The sequence below is a fragment of the Amblyomma americanum genome, chromosome 4, assembly GCF_052857255.1.
Source record: "Amblyomma americanum isolate KBUSLIRL-KWMA chromosome 4, ASM5285725v1, whole genome shotgun sequence".
Taxonomy (NCBI): domain Eukaryota; kingdom Metazoa; phylum Arthropoda; class Arachnida; order Ixodida; family Ixodidae; genus Amblyomma; species Amblyomma americanum.
Window position 1 is genome coordinate 47000129 of NC_135500.1, and position 16865 is coordinate 47016993.

The 16865-nt window shown below is 47.5% G+C and overlaps 1 protein-coding gene across 2 annotated transcripts in view; it reads left to right on the forward strand.

Moving 5' to 3' along the window:
- The window catches only part of LOC144127924 (fatty acyl-CoA reductase 1-like), a 63770-nt gene that overhangs the window by 15580 nt on the left and 31325 nt on the right, over nt 1–16865 (forward strand). For both annotated transcript variants that reach the window (XM_077660925.1, XM_077660926.1), the window contains exons 2-3: nt 14913–15032; nt 16673–16789. In XM_077660925.1, the coding sequence (XP_077517051.1) occupies nt 14913–15032; nt 16673–16789 (237 nt within the window). The remainder of the gene's footprint in view (nt 1–14912; nt 15033–16672; nt 16790–16865) is intronic.

The following is a 16865-nucleotide window of genomic DNA, read 5'->3' on the forward strand; positions in this document are numbered from 1 at the left end:
GCGTAACGTCCACTCGAATCACGCGCACCGTTCTGCAAGTCCGTTGCCCTCGATGCCCCCCGTTGCTTCATTCGCCTATCCTCGCAACGTGGCGGGCATCCCGTTCGGTAAGGCGGCATCCGTGGCGCCGCTTGAGCAATAAGCGTGTTGAATGCAGCCTCGCTCCACCACGTGGGCCGCATTAATAGTGTCCAATTGCGCAATGCGCTGTTAGTGGCAAGGACCGCTCTCTGCTGTCGTTGCTCCGCTGCCTACACCGAGGAGGCGCGCATTTGGTCGAATTTTATTACGGGTGCAGAGCAAAACTCGGATCGCGTCGTCGCGACAGGTGTACGTTGAGTCCTTTGACGCCCTGCATCGCCGCTTTCATCACGGCGCGCCGCGGTGGCCTTGATGCGACTACGGCGCGGAGGTGGAAACCCGCCCTTGTCTTCATTCCTGCTCAAGGACAGGGGAGAAAGTGTCGCTGGAAACAAAGAGCACGGCTTCCCGTTGCTCAACAATCGCCCGTCTTTTGTCCACTGCCTTATATTGTTATCGGTGACACCAGCTTCTCGCCGCCGGTGACTGTGATCGGGTAGCATGCGCGCCAATTTTGTCGCGAGGCTGGCGTTTTCAACTCTCCAGCAACCGTCGTTCCGCACCTCCGCAGGAGAATCCCGTCTGCGAGGCGTGGTTCTGCGCTCACCTGCTGGGAGTCGTATATTGCTGACGGTTGAAATAGTCCAGCGCGCGACTTCCTACAGCGCTTATGCCAGCTTGAGCTCGCACCGCGTAAAGTGCACCGTTTGAGTGTTTTATTTGCGGCGCATTTAACGACAGAGGGACACAGCCGTGCAGGGCGAATGCTGAACGTAACAGAACATTTTCTCACAGGACCAACGTCCCTCACTTTTTTACCGGGGTTTCATGAGTCCAGTCCTGGAGATAAGACAGATTATAGAAGCCAGCATTCTATGGATTGATTCTGATCGTTGAAAATGTGCTCGTAGCAAGCGACGCGGTAACGTTGATCCCTACTGGCTGAACTTACGAAATATGACGCGTTTCGCCACTGCTCCAGTTCCACCTTATCTACCAATTAGCCGCCTGCATAAAGTACAATTCTGGGGGGAGGGGGGGGGGCAGTAAAGACCACGAGTCCTGACGACTGCAAGCAAAGAGATTCTTGAGGACAACTCCGCTCCCATAGTTGCTTCACTGACGCCTACATCCCACCTTCATCCCCACAGGGTCTACTTTATGACGATTCTGGCAGTCTTGATACCGTGGGTAGCATAAGAGGGCTGTAGCACAGCTTCAGCTCTCACCTTTTCCATCACGTTTCACGCGGCACTCGCGAAAATGCAGGACGCACTACGTCCGCCGCTATGCAAGAGGGTTAGGTTAGGTTAGGTTACACCATTCATAAACACCTCTGAATGCAGAAGATTGGGCAGCCGTCGCCGCAGCTCAGTTGATGAAGCACAGGGCGTGAAATTCCGAGGTTGTGGGTTCGTATCCCAAGAGCGGAATGTGGTTGTTCTTGTTCTTATTTCTAATCAGTCTTCTTCAAATTAACTACCCCTTTTCTCTAATTGATGAACACTAACTAATAAAGAAAAAATAATTCCCTATGCCCCTTGGTTCCGGTGGCTGTTGACTTCTGTGATGTATGACTGTTTGAATTACTGCTGACGTGAGTGGCATTTTCTCTCTAGAACACGCCAGAATTCAAATCAAATCAAATCAAATTTATTCAACATCATTGACGCTGGAGGGCACAGTCGAAAAGCGAGTTAGTGCCTTGACAGGGACTTTGCCCCCTGTACAAGGCAACGGTAGCACGCACACTTTAGCACAGCGCTGTTTGTCACGAAGTGAAAAGTAGATTTAATATAGAATTTCGCACTTCACAAGAATAATAAGTGTACAAAAAATTGCAAGTGCAGCACAGTTTAACGCAGTTTTCAGCAAATCTGCAGACCTGCCTTCTAAAAATAAGCAGAACATGTATACAAAGCTATCACAATATATTTTATGAAGTAAGGTAGTGAAACACAAATAAGATGCCGTGTTCGCAAGTTCACGCGGGCAGCCGGTGCTCGAAATTTTGTTGGGGCTGTTCTTGACTGTCAGACTGAAAGTGAGCTATGTGAACGCAGATGCTTGTACAAAAAATTACAGGAATGCACTTAAGTCTGCTTAAGAGTGAAAATGCGGGTCTTTCCCTTTCTTCTTGATCTCCCTACATTTTGGATTTTTTAAATCTTTTTCTATTTTTAACATTGTTATTTTTATTTTATTTTTATTTTTATACTTAGTATGCCTTCTCACGCATTTACGACGTTTTCGTCGAATCGGTCAGACAAAACCTGCTTTAAACACAGCATTTATTTTCATTAATGAAGTATATTTAGTTAACTAATTAGAATTCATTAACCAAACTTTTCCTATTTCAAGATCTAGTCACGCACTGCTTAACATAATCGAGCTTTTGAACATTATCTCAACAGAACGACATAATCGTGCGGACAAAATTTGCGTACAGTTTTTGCTGACGCGGAATAACCATATAATGCTTTCGCATTAATAATCAAGCCATACCGGCCCATGCCAGCTCCCCTCCACTGAATACGTGCCTGACCCGAGGGATCACTGAATAACTTGTGAAGATGCACACTACATTAGACACTGAGCAAGAACAGTCCGTGCGATCACTGGCGGCAAAATCTGTCGGCATAAAAATGGGGAAAGACGTGCCAGCTCACTGTTTTGTGAAGTGTTATTTACTGCGTTTGCAATAATGTACAGAAAAAAGGAACTTTTTGCGACAAGAAGGATGCCAAATTCAACTGAAATCGTAACATCACTGTTAGGTGCAGCACGCTCTCAGAGAAAGCGGCGACTCTGCGGTGTACACAATTGCGAACAAAGCGCCTGCAGTAGTTAAGCTCTCCTCGCTTTGTCCGCATCGCTTTTCTTTTTTTGCTAGGCCCGGATCACTGTATATGCTCAGTTCAGTTTATTTATTTCTTGCTACAGAGAGCAGTGGGCCCCGGGAAAAAAAGCCGTAGCTTGACAAGCTCCCGAGGCCCACAACATCCAGCAACAGTGGCGCCATTGGTCACGTGCAAACAAGATGGGCATACATCAACCTAAGGCATGATTCACAATCTGTGAATGAACAGCGGAAGCACAAACTAAGCGCGCAATATAACATAAAGAACAAGTTATATACAAAATTCAAAGCATGCACTGAAAGCATTATTTAAACATTCTATATGCGCAGAGATTATAGCACTTAATTTCACACCAGTGAACACATTGACAACGCATAAAAGAACAATTTTCAACATATATGAATGAAGACAGCATGATATTGGCGTGCTGACGGGTTACGATAAGCATTCAACGAGCCTGCATATTTCTACCGTATACGTAAGAACCACAAACCATAAAAAAAGAGAATTATTTAGTGAAAGAACGCCCGGAGGTCAGCATTGCTGCATTTATTAATGTCAATGCCTGCATCAAAGAGACGATTGAGTAGTGCAGGAAGATAATATCTAAGCATCTGTAGCCGTAGTTAGTTCGTGGCGTGTTAAGGGTGTAGTGCCGCAGACGGCGTAGCGGGTATGTAGGCACAAGGAGCTCAAGGTTAGCAATTTGAGATATTGTTGAAATTTTGCCCCGTGTTTCCTGTTTGTAGCGCAAGGACAGACGTATATCATAGAGACTAAATATTCTCGGCACGTTACTATTGTGAAAAAGGGCTGCGGAAGGATAATCGTAAGGTTGGTTTAAAATAATTCTTAAGGCCTTCTTTTGAAGGAGGTAAATATTTTGAAGAGTGGTCTTTGTAGCAGCTCCCCAAACTAGGTTGCAGTAATGCAAATGTGACATGAATAGGGCTTTAAACAGAAGCAGTTTAATTGAGGTAGAGAAAAAATGGCGATAACGTGATAGTACGCCAACTACACGAGCAACCTTAAGGCATATATGATCAATATGTCTATCCCAGAGCAGTTTTTCCGTAAACCAGATTCCTAATGTTTTAAAGGTGTTAACAATTTCTATACTACTCGAGGCACAGCAGAGTTGTCTTGAGAAACTTAATATTTTTCCTTTCGGACGAAAGAACATTGCTTTCGTTTTCGAAACATTTATCTGTAGAGCATTAGAGTTTACCCAGTGGACAAGCGCTGAAAGCGTCCTATTTGCAAGGATAATGAGATCATCGGGGTTGTAACTACTGAAGAATATGCTCGTGTCGTACGCGTATATTACAAAGTATGCATTCGTACTAATAGTGGTAATATCATTGATGTATAAATTAAACGGAAGTGGACCTAAGATACTCCCTTGCGGGACGCCAGTTTTGATTTGAGGCATGCGCGAGGAGCATCCATTGATGTCGACATATTATCTGTGCGAAAGATAAGAACGAATTAGCTCTAGCACATGGCCCCTGATACCATATCTCTGAATTTTCGCAAGAAGGGTGTCATGACTAATGCTGTCGAAGGCTTTTTTAAAGTCTATGAAAACCCCAAGTGTAATCTTTTTTTCTTCAGTTTTCTAAGATAAATTCTTTTTGGGCCACCAATGCAGCTTCAGTAGAAAATCCTTTCTGAAAACCGTGTTTGCTCCACAAGTTTTTCCATAGTTCTCTAAATCAACCACCCTACATTACTCATCCGAACCGCATATCTCACCGCACTACCCATCCGTTTCAGATCGCCCGCCCTGTGTCGCGTACTGCAACTTTTTCAGGTTCATTTTTTCTCCGAACTGTTGTGGACTGGAATGGCCTCCCCACCGATATCACTGCCATCACACACCTGTCTGCATTTTCAGATACGCTAAGCAATTATTTCAAAGAAATGGCTTGTACTTGTTGATCAACATATTAACCCACCCCTTATGTAATACCCCCTGAAGGGGGTCTTTAAGGTGAATAAAGTGAAGTAAAGAGATCGGGTAATAATAGTGTGGCGATCCAAAAATTGGTGCAGGCGTTTAGCGACCACTTTTTCAAGACCTTTAGAAAACACTGGTAGAAGGAATATTGGTCTATAGTTGGCGGTATTATTGCGATCACCTTTTTTAAATACAGGCAGTACTCTAGCAACTTGCATCTCCGTGGGAAATGTACCAGTGCTAAGACATAGATTAAAGATATGAGTCAGTGAGGGTGAAATAATGTCTATAACATACTTAACAGGAGAAATTTGAAGTCCGTCCGCATCACGCGATGGGCTATTGTGTAGTTCCCTGAAGATTGACTGAACTTCTTCGTTGTCAACTGCAGTAAGAAAAACCCTCTGCGAGTTGTTAGTCTCTAGAAATTCGATCGCTTCCGGGTTATGTTGGGACCGCGAGTTATCAAGGAAGTAATCATTAAACGCATTAGCCAAGTCGAACCTACCCATTTCAACACCATTAACTGTTAAAATATCAGGAGCCTTGGTAATACTTGAAGGGTTAATGATGTTGGAAAGCTGTTTCCACAATATATCCGTACGACCACCACTACTCTCAAAGATGTCACTGTAGTAACAGTCCTTAGCAGTTCTAATATCACGGTTTAATTGCTTGCGATAAGCTTTGTACTGTTTCCAGTCATTAGGCTCTCTCGTTTTGATAAATTTCCAGTAAAGTTTGTTTTTTACCTCGATGCGATGCAACAACGGCGATGAAATCCATGGCTTCCTAATTCTTCTTCGTTTTGTTACCTTCGTAAGGGGGAAATTATTTTGATACAGAACGATAAACTTGCGTAGAAAAGTGTGGTATGCGTTATTAGGACACATTATTGAACAAATGTCATGCCATGTCTCATTTTCTACTTCTCTGCGGAAGGCGTTCAGTCTATGCTCAGAGATTATTTGGCGGTAATAAGGCTGATGACACAGCCTCTTTGTACGATGTTTTTCTTTACAGATATAAATTCCCATGTGGTCACTAATGTCGCAGCAGATTACACCACTCTTAATAAGGGCTATATCAAAATTAGTAATAAAAAGATCAAGCAACGTTGCCGTGTTGGAAGTAATGCGAGTGGGTTCTCTTATTATGTTTGAGCAGCCATTTGAAGAAAGAAGAATTTCAAAATTGTTCTGAATAGTATTATTACACAACATATCAATGTTAAAATCACCGCCTCATACAATGTTATACTTATCATCAATGAAATGAAAGAGGGAGTTTAGACGTTCCAGGAAAGCATTCTCATCGCCACTGGGAGGGCGGTAAAAAACTGAAAAAACAGTACAGTTGCTGAGAACTGTGAGAACTTCGCAACACTCAGTTATGAAGCTTAGCTGTGGGAGCAGTTCACACTTCATGGATTGATTCACCAGCAGGGACACACCACCGCCTTTCCGTCCATTTTGGCGATTTAGGAAAAAAGTTTCGTATGAGGGAAGCGTGAACACATAATCATTTACATACCACGTCTCAGATATCATGAGTACATAAAAATCGAAACCAAAACTTGCCAGTAGCATGTAAAAGTCATCAAATTTGTTGCAAAGAGACCGGGCATTAATATGAAGGCATTTCAGTGGAGCGTCGAAAAGATAGTCAATTCCAAGGTGGGTTTTTAAATCTTTAGGAAGGACTGGGACAGGCATTTTGGTGCTGTGCGCATGCGCATATCAGTATGCACTCGGGCAGGGACCTGCTCGCACACGACGGCCCCGTTTCGCCGTGAGCGCCAGTCTGCAACTGTGTCGAGTGTGTCGCCGCCGGCTGACGAATCTCCGCCGTGCGGGCAGCGAAGAGCGCGCAAGTTTTCCGCCACGAGGATTGGTCGTGCACTTTGGCTCCGCCGCGTTTGCTGTGCGCAGAGAAAGGCTGCTGCTCACACGGAAAAAGAGCCCGCCGAGCACACGCCGGCAGGAGCGGAGGAAAGCGAGTCAAAGGGAACGGTGCCGACACAGGCTTGCTTTGCCGCATACGCCACTCTAAGTATATATAGCGAACACGAAGATGGCTTCAAATTTGCGGCCACCCTGCTGGCACGGACGCCGTAACGAAACGGAGACGTCACTCGCCTGCAGTGAGCTACGCCTTTCGAAAGGATAAGTCCGCGTGTAGCAGTAGGTACGTAGAAAGTTCTGTAAGCCAGACGGAGGATCCACTCCAATAGAGCGCCCGCTACGAGCTTTGTAGCTATGTGTGCGCCTGCATTGCACCCCGCTCCGTAGCAACAACACGTTCCCGGGCTGTTATGTCTGCTACCAGAAGGGTCTGACGAGAACAAAGGGGGGCAGACCAGCCTCTGGCCATTGAAAAAAAAGAAGAGAACACTTAAACGCCGACGAAGCCGCCTTATGTAGTTAACGCACATTCTCAAGATGCCAACCACTTTACCGCTCTTCGCAGCAATGCCGAGCTGCTACCGGCGTCGCATGCTTTTCCTCTCGCGCGCCGACCGCAGCACCGTGCTGGCGCAGTGGTCAAAACAAAGCACTGTCGCGCCAGGTAGGTAGCCACAGATGACCAAACGAAGGTGCCTTAAGATTAGAATTTTAATAATAATGATAGTCATGGGTTTGTTGCCCATAAATTCCCAGCAAAATCGCTACCGCACCTAAGCATGCAGTGCTTATACGCGGGTGCCAGGTCAATGTAGCCGGACTGAGGTAAACGTTTGCACTTCGCGGAATTAACAAAGTTGTTACCAGTTAACTAATGCGTGATTTAAGCACGAAATGACAAGTAACGTGCACCTAGACTAATTTCTCATATTTGCTTCGCCTCTCAGCGGATGACTGATGAGCGAGAGAAGTAAACAAAAAGCAAGCAGGTATCAGCCGCCGAACAACTTAATATTATCGGTGATTTAACTGCTGTTGAACCTGGTTAGAGAGCGAAACCTCGGGTGTATCGGGCAACTAGACGCGGCTTGGCGTCTTTAACGCTGAGCACCGCTGCTCGTCGAAGCGACGGCGTCTTCATTCCCTTCCATGTCGCCGCCGCCTGTGGCCAGGGCAGCCTAGGTTAACGCCTTTTCAACCCGCCGATTGACGTCATGCTGTCACGTTACCTATATTGGGTTACACCGTATATGACGTCATCCATTCACCCCTAGTTATTCTTACATTCAGCTGAATTCTTTTCCAAGGTCAAGCTGAAGGTGACGTGATGTGTTTAGCACTTGTAGTTATCGGTTGCTATAGCAACATACATATACACTGATTAATAAAGGTAATTAGTCAGTCTAATCAAGCACTAAAACTGCCATATTCAGATGATGGGGGCATTCGAACAACACATGGAACAGCAATAAACGCAACAAAAACACGCACACACTGCCGTACATTGAATTATGCATTGTTAGGATAACATCAGTTTGTGAGTAAATGCATGAAACGCTTCCACAGATTTACAGTCAACCATGTTTTTCGGCAGTTTTCTCCACGCAGATATGACATGTGAAATGAACAGAGATAGTTCGTGCCTGTCGCACCAACTTGCCAAACCTTTTACGCTGTTCAATTACGTTACTTGCTGTAAAATTGCCGCGCAAATGAATCTTAATTACCTGGCGTTGCGTCGTTGCTATTTTTGATGACGTGCGAAAGGATGCGGCAGCTGCTTTCGGAAGAACAACCATCACGATCTCTAGGTGCGACAGGCAACGACCCTCATTGCCTCCTACAGAACGCCTGCTTTGGTGGGGTTTACCTTGTTCCAGAGCACTATAGGCGAGTAAAATGAATTTCGCACACTTTTTAAGCGGGTCGTTCACACTAAACTGGCAGTGCGTTGCGTATAAATCCGCTTTCCTTTGAATGAGCAGCTCAGTTGCGTTAACAAAGCCTACCTCAGCGTGACATGCGTGAGCGGCAGTTTTTTCCGCGCAGGCAGTGCAGGACGTCACCACGCACGCGTCGAGTGACGTAACCTGTTGGTGCCAGAAACTATCGCCTAACTTGTCAGGTGCAAAGCTTTTCACACATGACTGCAATGAGCGCCATTAATTCGAATGCTCCGTGTGAAGCTGTTAATCACCTAGAGAGATGAATAACGGCTTCTGAAAGCCGAGTAGGACAATGCTTAATCAAGGGCAAAGTCTTCTGGCGAAACATGACAGCATGACGGCCTCCGCCAGCTGACCTTTTGCGTCAGGGGACCCTCCTATGCGCGTCGAAATAATTCTAGGAGCGAGATATCACAATGGGCGGCTTCCAGGAAAGGTGCCCGCTATGTCGCACAAGGCCAGGAATTCCCCACTTTTCCGCCAACTCCGACGACATTTCTTTAATTCTCCCGTCAGGTCGTGCGCGGTACCAGAGGTGGAGTGGTCGCCGCACGGAGAGCCACTTGTGCCTGCGTTCGAAAGGGACGAGCCAGTGCAGTGTCGTGCCGCGATCTGTGCCTCTGAAAAGACGATAGGCGTCGGCGTAGTTCTTCGTGTCTGATTTCGCTACCGGCACTATCATCGAAGGGGATCCTAGCCCCACCACCTGTTGCCCTGCCCACTCCTTTCCCACTGAAGCCACGTTGCCTATCGAGACTTTCTCTGCCAAGTTCGTTTTCCATCATAGAGGCTCCTCTCAAAAGCTGTTCCACTGGTAAGTGAATATGCAGTCACGCCCGTTCGCGAGGAACGGTGTACTAGTGCACGACTGAGTCGTCATGTTCGCATGCAGTGGACGAACACGCAGGCCAATGTCGTTCGGCGTTTGAGCGAAGGACTTGGCATCAGCCATTGCGGTTTGTGAATGTAGCGCTTTGAGTGCGCCTTTTCTAGCTAAATTTTCTTATGTGCCTCCCTTCGCTATACCGCGTTTTGTTCTTAGTGCTGGCAACAATAGGATGTGCGGCTGTCCCACACTTCACCTGATGCCTTCAGAAATGGAGAGCCGCCTACGCATTTTTCATTCGAGTTTTTGAGCTTTATAAACACATCCAGTATCGCCTTTTTGTTCGACGCGCTGTGGCGAGAGTTGCCGCGACGCCGCTAGAGCCCAGCTGCTCCTGCTGTTACTACGTAGAGAGACGTGGTATTGTTTTAAACGCCAGGGCGCAATATCTACGCGTACACCGGCAGCGCAGACGTAGGAAACGCGGCAGACTTGTGTGTTCCCTCACGCAGCTGAGTAACGAAACACACTACCTTAAGGTCAAGTTCTTTCTGAGCCGGCACTATACGGTTGTCTTACGCATCAGCTCCAGCACTGTCCTTCTCATGAAAGAAAGTACATTCCATTCAATATGATCGGAGAGGCTGAGTCAGGTAGGTGCAAGACGTGCTGGGCCGATCGGAGATCATTCAGAGGACGCAAACTGCATGATGTTGATAACGAATATGCACGCGCATTATTTATATCCCTTCTGATTCCAAGTACGGTGCATATGTAATGATGGTCTAACCCAAGAAACATTACACCTTCTCGCAAGTCGGCGTGTACGGAAATTCAACGTGGTGCAGTGTCTGGTTCTCCTAGTCATGTATTCGTGTTGCCTGTGAAAAAACACCATCAGAGTCGTTCACGGAGTCCGCTGATTCACGCATCCCACATATCTCGCGAACCACACATACCGCATACGCTCGCAAAGCGATCTTCTCTCGACTCACTACGAAACCCGCCCGAAGCCGCGCTGGGAGTTCGCAGGCCCCTTGGCGAGCATGTCGGGATTCTTTGGCCGTTTTCTCTGCCTCTGCACAAACTGATGTCTTCACCCTTCGCCTCTCGAGCGAGTGGACTCTGCTCTGTCGCCCTTCCGGCAGAGCGCCATCGCTTTGCATTTCAGACCGGCTGTCGACGCTACGCCTTCCGAGCGTGACTCCGTTGTTGATGTTCAGCAGCAGCCTCGCCAGCACGCCACGCTAGTTCTTCTGCCGCCCATCTGCTGCTCGGCGGCCTCACCTCGTGCAGGGTAGCTGCAAATGACGGTTCTCGTATCGACATATTTGTCTGGCACGCATTTAGCGTTTGCTACAACCTTCGATAAAAAGTGTCCGTTCTTCAACACAGCATTTCACGCGATGCACCCGCCACACGCAGACTATCGTCATAGTCACTGTTGCCACATCTCAGTATATTTCCACAGTCCCAATCAATCCAGTGGCGCCATACCTCGGCCGAACTGTTTTAGATGGGACTTGCCATGCCTTGCGCTCTCGAGGGGCTAGAGGTTTTCGTCTTCTTCCTCGCTCGAACTCCCTGCTGTCCTGGACGCCTAGCACGTCTAATTAAACCTCGTTTTGAGTGCTTCGACCGTTTATCGGTGACAATATTGTGCGTTCGAGGGGCTGTAGATTGAGGCTGATAAAAGGTAACCTCAGTCGCACCGCGGGTAGCGCGTTCGAGAGTGCGATTTTATGTATGCTTACTGAAGAGGCGCTGTGTTTCCTCGATTTGAAGGTTCTGCTACGTACTTACTTTTTTTTTCGCCTTCAAAGCCGGTTGATCTAAGGTGTGCACTGGCTTGTATATCATGAGGACTGGTTGAGGAAATTTATTTGTTTATTTGGGCACACCATGGCCACTTTTGTGCAATATCGGCTTCTCGACGCTTTGAGTTCTTATTACCTGAAGCTCCCCTATGGCAGACGGTAGCATAATGTGCAAAGGAATATGTATATTCCAGGCGTTTCAGGGAAGGTGATCACTCGTATTTAAAAATAGGGTTTTTGAGGTAAACAGACGCTTTTTCCGGCATAGTAATTCCAGCGTTGGCGGATGTCAAAAAACAGGCGAATCATCTTAACTAGCTAAGTGATCAATTAAATTCTAAAATTTAACTTTTTAACTATTACCAATAGGCACCTGACTGCAATTAGAGATTTGCAGCCGGCCGTTAATAATAGCCATAGCAGTTTTTAGAATTTCGAAAACGCCATTACTCTCGCCGCTGTAGCACGACAAAATTTGGCTACATCGTGCTGAAATCCATGCACTTTCGAAAAGTATGCTGGCAAAGCAACCCCTCCAGTGGTCGTAACTAGTTGAAGTAGCCAAATTTTGTCGTACCACAGCAGCGAGAGTAAGGGTGTTTTCGAAATTCTAAAAACTCATACAGATCTCTAATTGCAATCAGGTGCCTATTGGTAATAGTTAAAAAGTTAACTATTAGAATTAGTTAATCACGTAGCTAGTTAGGATGATTCGCCTGTTTTTTGATGTCCGCCAACACTCGCATTACTATGCCGCAAATTGCTTCTCGTTCCCTCAAAAACCTTATTTTGAAAAATGTGTGATCACCATCCCTGCAACACCTGGTGTGTGTTTGTGTGTATCGGCGCGCCAGTCAAACCCGAGGTGTTGCGCGACACAATTGTCGACGGTCTGCGGGCGCTGGCCTGGAGGCGCGCACACGCCAGACTGCGTGGAGCAAAAGCTGCCTTCTGAACCTTCTGCCGCGAATTATAAACTGTCGTCGCTTCGAACGTCACACCGTTTGTCTCCTGTGGAGTTCTTTGAATTGGTTCAAGTGCCAGATACAAGCATGTAATAATAATAATAATAATAATTGGTTTTTCTTGGAATGGAAATGGCGCAGTATCTGTCTCATATATCGTTGGGCACCTGAACCGCGCCGTAAGGGAAGGGATAAAGGAGGGAGTGAAAGAAGATAGGAACGAATAGGTCCATAGTGGAGGGCTCCGGCATAATTTCGACCACCTGGGGATCTTTAACGTGCACTGACATCGCACAGCACACGGGCGCCTTAGCGTTTTTCCTCCATAAAAACGCAGCCGCCGCGGTCGGGTTCGAACCCAGGAACTCCGGATTAGTAGTCGAGCGCCCTAACCACTGAGCCACCACGGCGCAATGTTGTTTTCAGTGCACGCATTAAGTTTGCCTGAGCTTCACGTGCCGGCAAAGAAGGCTATAACGCGATAGTGTCAAGGAGCTCGTGTCGCAAAAAATCTGACGTCGGCGTCGCCGGGGTCGTTGACCAAGAGCTAAAAATCCCCAGAGAATCTAGGAGGTGGACGGGTAACCTAGGTCACATGACACTGCGGCGTCGTCACAACCTACACACATGATTGTTAGAAAACTGCCCACCTTGTCAGGTGGCAGTTAAATTAATGATTGGCCGCTCGGGAACGGCAACATGGGTCTCACAAGTCCCACCGGTGGCAGCACCTGCCATCGCAGGGCAGTGCACCATCGCTTAACTGCTTAAGTGTCCCCTCCAGTTTTTCTGACAAATTTTGTTCACAACAGCGCACGTGCTAAAAAGCTCCTAAGCTTTTCCGCCAGCTTCGAGTGCATTTGACGTCTTTGCGTAAGGTGCAAAATCTGTGTGAGCTTCGCTGTGACCGTAAACGCCGTGGTTTGGAGGAAAAGCAAGTGCAACTTCCGGCTTGCACAGTTTTCCGTTCCAGCTCGTCTTTCTCCTCAGTGACTACGTTTTCGGCTTGTTTCTTCACTGCAGTCTTTATTGTTCACTTTTTCACTACTGACAGTTGAGACAAGCACTCTCGTGACGCGTTACAGCACTGGCGCTGCAAGACCACCCGAAGCGATTGTCTAGTCCTTCTTAGAGCGGATGATCCGCTTAGGGGCCAAATAGATTGTGACAAATCTGTGCTCAAGCTTGTTGCGGCACAGGCCACAGAGGCAAGAATTTTCGCCTTTGTTTCTTCTTCCAGCGTGCTCTTCCCCTACCGCAAGTCTATGAAAAAAAGTGATTATCGCCACCCTGTTACATGGGACGAATAGGGCAAATGCGAAGAATAGAGCAATGTTTCCAAAGAGATAGTTTCGGATTGAAAACTGCTGCTAAGACGCCGTGACTGCTGTTTGACAAATGCGCTTTCTGATTAGAAGTCGAGTGGCCGTCTGTTTTTGTCGGGCACAGTCCCATGGATTTGTCATAGCTTTGTCTGAAGGCCTCGTTTCTTTCAAATTTCGTTCGCAAGTATAGAAAACTAGGCTCCATATTGTATGGATGGCAGCTTGGACAATGTGATAAATGTTCCACGCCTGATGCTTACTAAGCATTCATCTTTCTCTCAACATGGCGTATCGCTGCAGCCGTGCCAGCATTGAATTTCGCATGCGCCATACATATTGCCGCGAATCTCTGGAGTGTTTGCTCATTCCTGAAATCTGCCGACACGCCACTTTATCGCTTTGTTTGCTATGCAAGACGCGACTATAATTATCTCGATTGATCGTAGCCAGGCAGAGCTGATCCTACGTTGTTCCGGAACGTTCTAGTAACTTAAAACGCCTTATCTCGAAAGTTCGCTATCAGCTTTAAATTGAGCACGGCCGACAGCGGCGGGGATTCTGTTCGACGACCGCCGAGAGATTCAGCCCATTGTGGGCGCAAGTCAGCCCAAATAAAAAGTTTCGTTTAGACAACATTTTCGCAGCCTTTCTGCTCTCCGCAATGCAGTCACCACTTGGTGAGAATATAAAGAACAGCTGCTCGAGGTCTTTACTGTGCTCTATACACGCCATACTAAGTTGAGGTAAGTGTTCGGTGCAGTATTCGAAATGACTGCGCATTGTAAAGCAAGGTTTCGGTGTCAACACTATCCTTTTGTTTGGTTTCTGCATTAGTCAAAAAAGGATTTGAGCTTCGAATGCATTTTACGTCCACACCTTCGCTCCTCTTCGCACGCTTTGTCCATCCATGGAAGCGCTTCGCTGTGACGGCCGAGCAAGAAAAAGCACGGCGCAGCGTGCATGCATTCCTAGAGTGCAGGGCATAGGCGTAGCAGGGATTGGCCTGCAATTTTTCTTTTGTTTCACCTATCGCATCTCGAGCTACAGCTGCATAGCTGAGTCTGCCGGGCAGTTGTGCATACGCAGCAGACAGGCGTTGCTCGTCCAATCTGCCGTGCACGGTTTCTGTTGCTTCAGCCGCGGCCACAGCGAGCTTGCGCTGCAGCGGCGGAGCCGACGAGTTGAAGGCAGAGGGTGGACGGCGTCTTTTTTTCCCCGTCCTCGCAGGTCCGAGGAGCCCTGATGAACGGCGTGACGAGCAAGCGGGGGGCCGGCCACTCGCCCATCGAGCACTTCTTCCGCGACAGGGCTGTCTTCATCACCGGCGGCACTGGCTTCCTGGGCAAGGTGAGTCGCCGGTGCTGGGCGCGTGCCATGTGCGAAACGGTGAGCCTATTGTGCTCCGAGAGGGCTTTTTTGGCATGAAGTGACGGGAACAGCACAAAGTGCTTACCACCAGATGGATGTTCTGCATACAGTCATAGCGTATTGCGATGGTGGCGAAAAGTGAATTTAACACTGCTCTTTTGTACCTTTATTTTTCGTGGTGAAATACGAATGTTGAATATTTCGTTTAGCGAGGACACAGCGAAGTCGCCACAGTGCTACTCTTCACATTAGACTATGTCTGAAGGACGGTCGGCCTCGAAACAACTAGTGCCTAGGCAGTTGGCGTCTTGCTACAACACATGCGCGTAGCACACTACGTTGCGTACAAAGGCGAGGCTTCAATCTGTCCCCTTGCCACATTTAATTTGGAACGAAGTAATATTCTTAGATGTCACCAGCGTTAAGTCTTGCAAGAACAAGCGAGCAGGCATACCTTCCCGGGTTCCTCTTCGCGTTGCGCTCGATGAAGATGCGCTTCTTTTTCCTTCATTGGAGTTGTAGTGCGCAAGAGTAGCTGAATTACTTCTCGGCAGCGTCAGAAAACAAGGTCGCACTGGTCGGCACTTCTGAGAACCGGCATTGCCTACGCGACAGACTTGTAATTCTAAAACTGGAGCTATTTCCTTCCAAACTTGAAACCCGCCCGCCTCCTCACAAGCGCGCTCAAACATAAGCTCCAAAAGGCGCCCTGTTAGGTGTAGCTCCTCCTGTCTCTTGTGGCGTTTCGACCGAGCGGTGAACGGACTGCAAATTCATTGGAGTTGCGTTAACCAAGGCACTGTGCTTCTGTTTAGCTGGTTCTCTTAGCGTCTCGACGAACGCGCCAGGAGACGTAACGTCGTCTTTTCACGCCTACGGTTGTCGCTCTTATGGCTGCTGGGATAAGTCATCCCCTCGGTAGCGGTATGCTCGTCAGAGAAGAGTGACGCGGATATGGATATGGTAGCAGGCAGGACTCGTGTCTGTGGCATCACCGTGGGCGGTTACGCTGGTGTCACGATTGCATTTAACGCATAAGGCGAGTACTGGCATGTTTCGTGCCAATACGAAAACCGAACTATGCTTTGTCATTGCTATTGTATTAAACCCAGTGTCGCACTGGAAGTTACGGCGTCACGTGGTTTCTCGTCGCTGTTTTTTATGTAAAACTGCCACTACCTTAAAACAAAGGTAGCCGGCGCGTTTTGCGCGATATCAGAGCACATAGTTTACCTCAGCGAGAACTTAATTAGAAAGTACAGCATTCAAATTTAATGGCCATTTCTCGTTAATTCGAAGCTTTGAGAGACGCCTACATTAGCGTCTTATGGTGTTAGATTTCTCACGATCGTTCTGGCATCCAGCCGTTCACAAAACTGCCAACCGTACCGCTCATGAAAAAGGTGCATGTTTGTAACCAGCCACATTACTGAGAACCATTCATGCGCTGTATCATGCTGAAAAGAGCCGCAATAAATCGGTCATCAGCCTAGACCTCCGCAAGGCATGCTTTAGTACAAGTTAGCGCTAAACGACAAAGTTTGTTCCGCGCATTGATATTCCTGGAGCTTCATCTGCAACCTTAACAAATTACATTCTGTCTATCTGCTTCCATACAGATCCTGATCGAGAAGTTGCTACGGTCGTGCGTTGGCCTCAAGAATGTGTATGTCCTTATGCGCGCCAAAGATGGCGTTCAACCTAGCCAGAGACTCAGGGAGATGCTGGACTGTCCGGTAAGCTATTTGCCAAGCTTCTCCTTTAGTGTGGCGCTCCAGAGCTACCGAGGCTAAAACTGTCGGGAATATACAT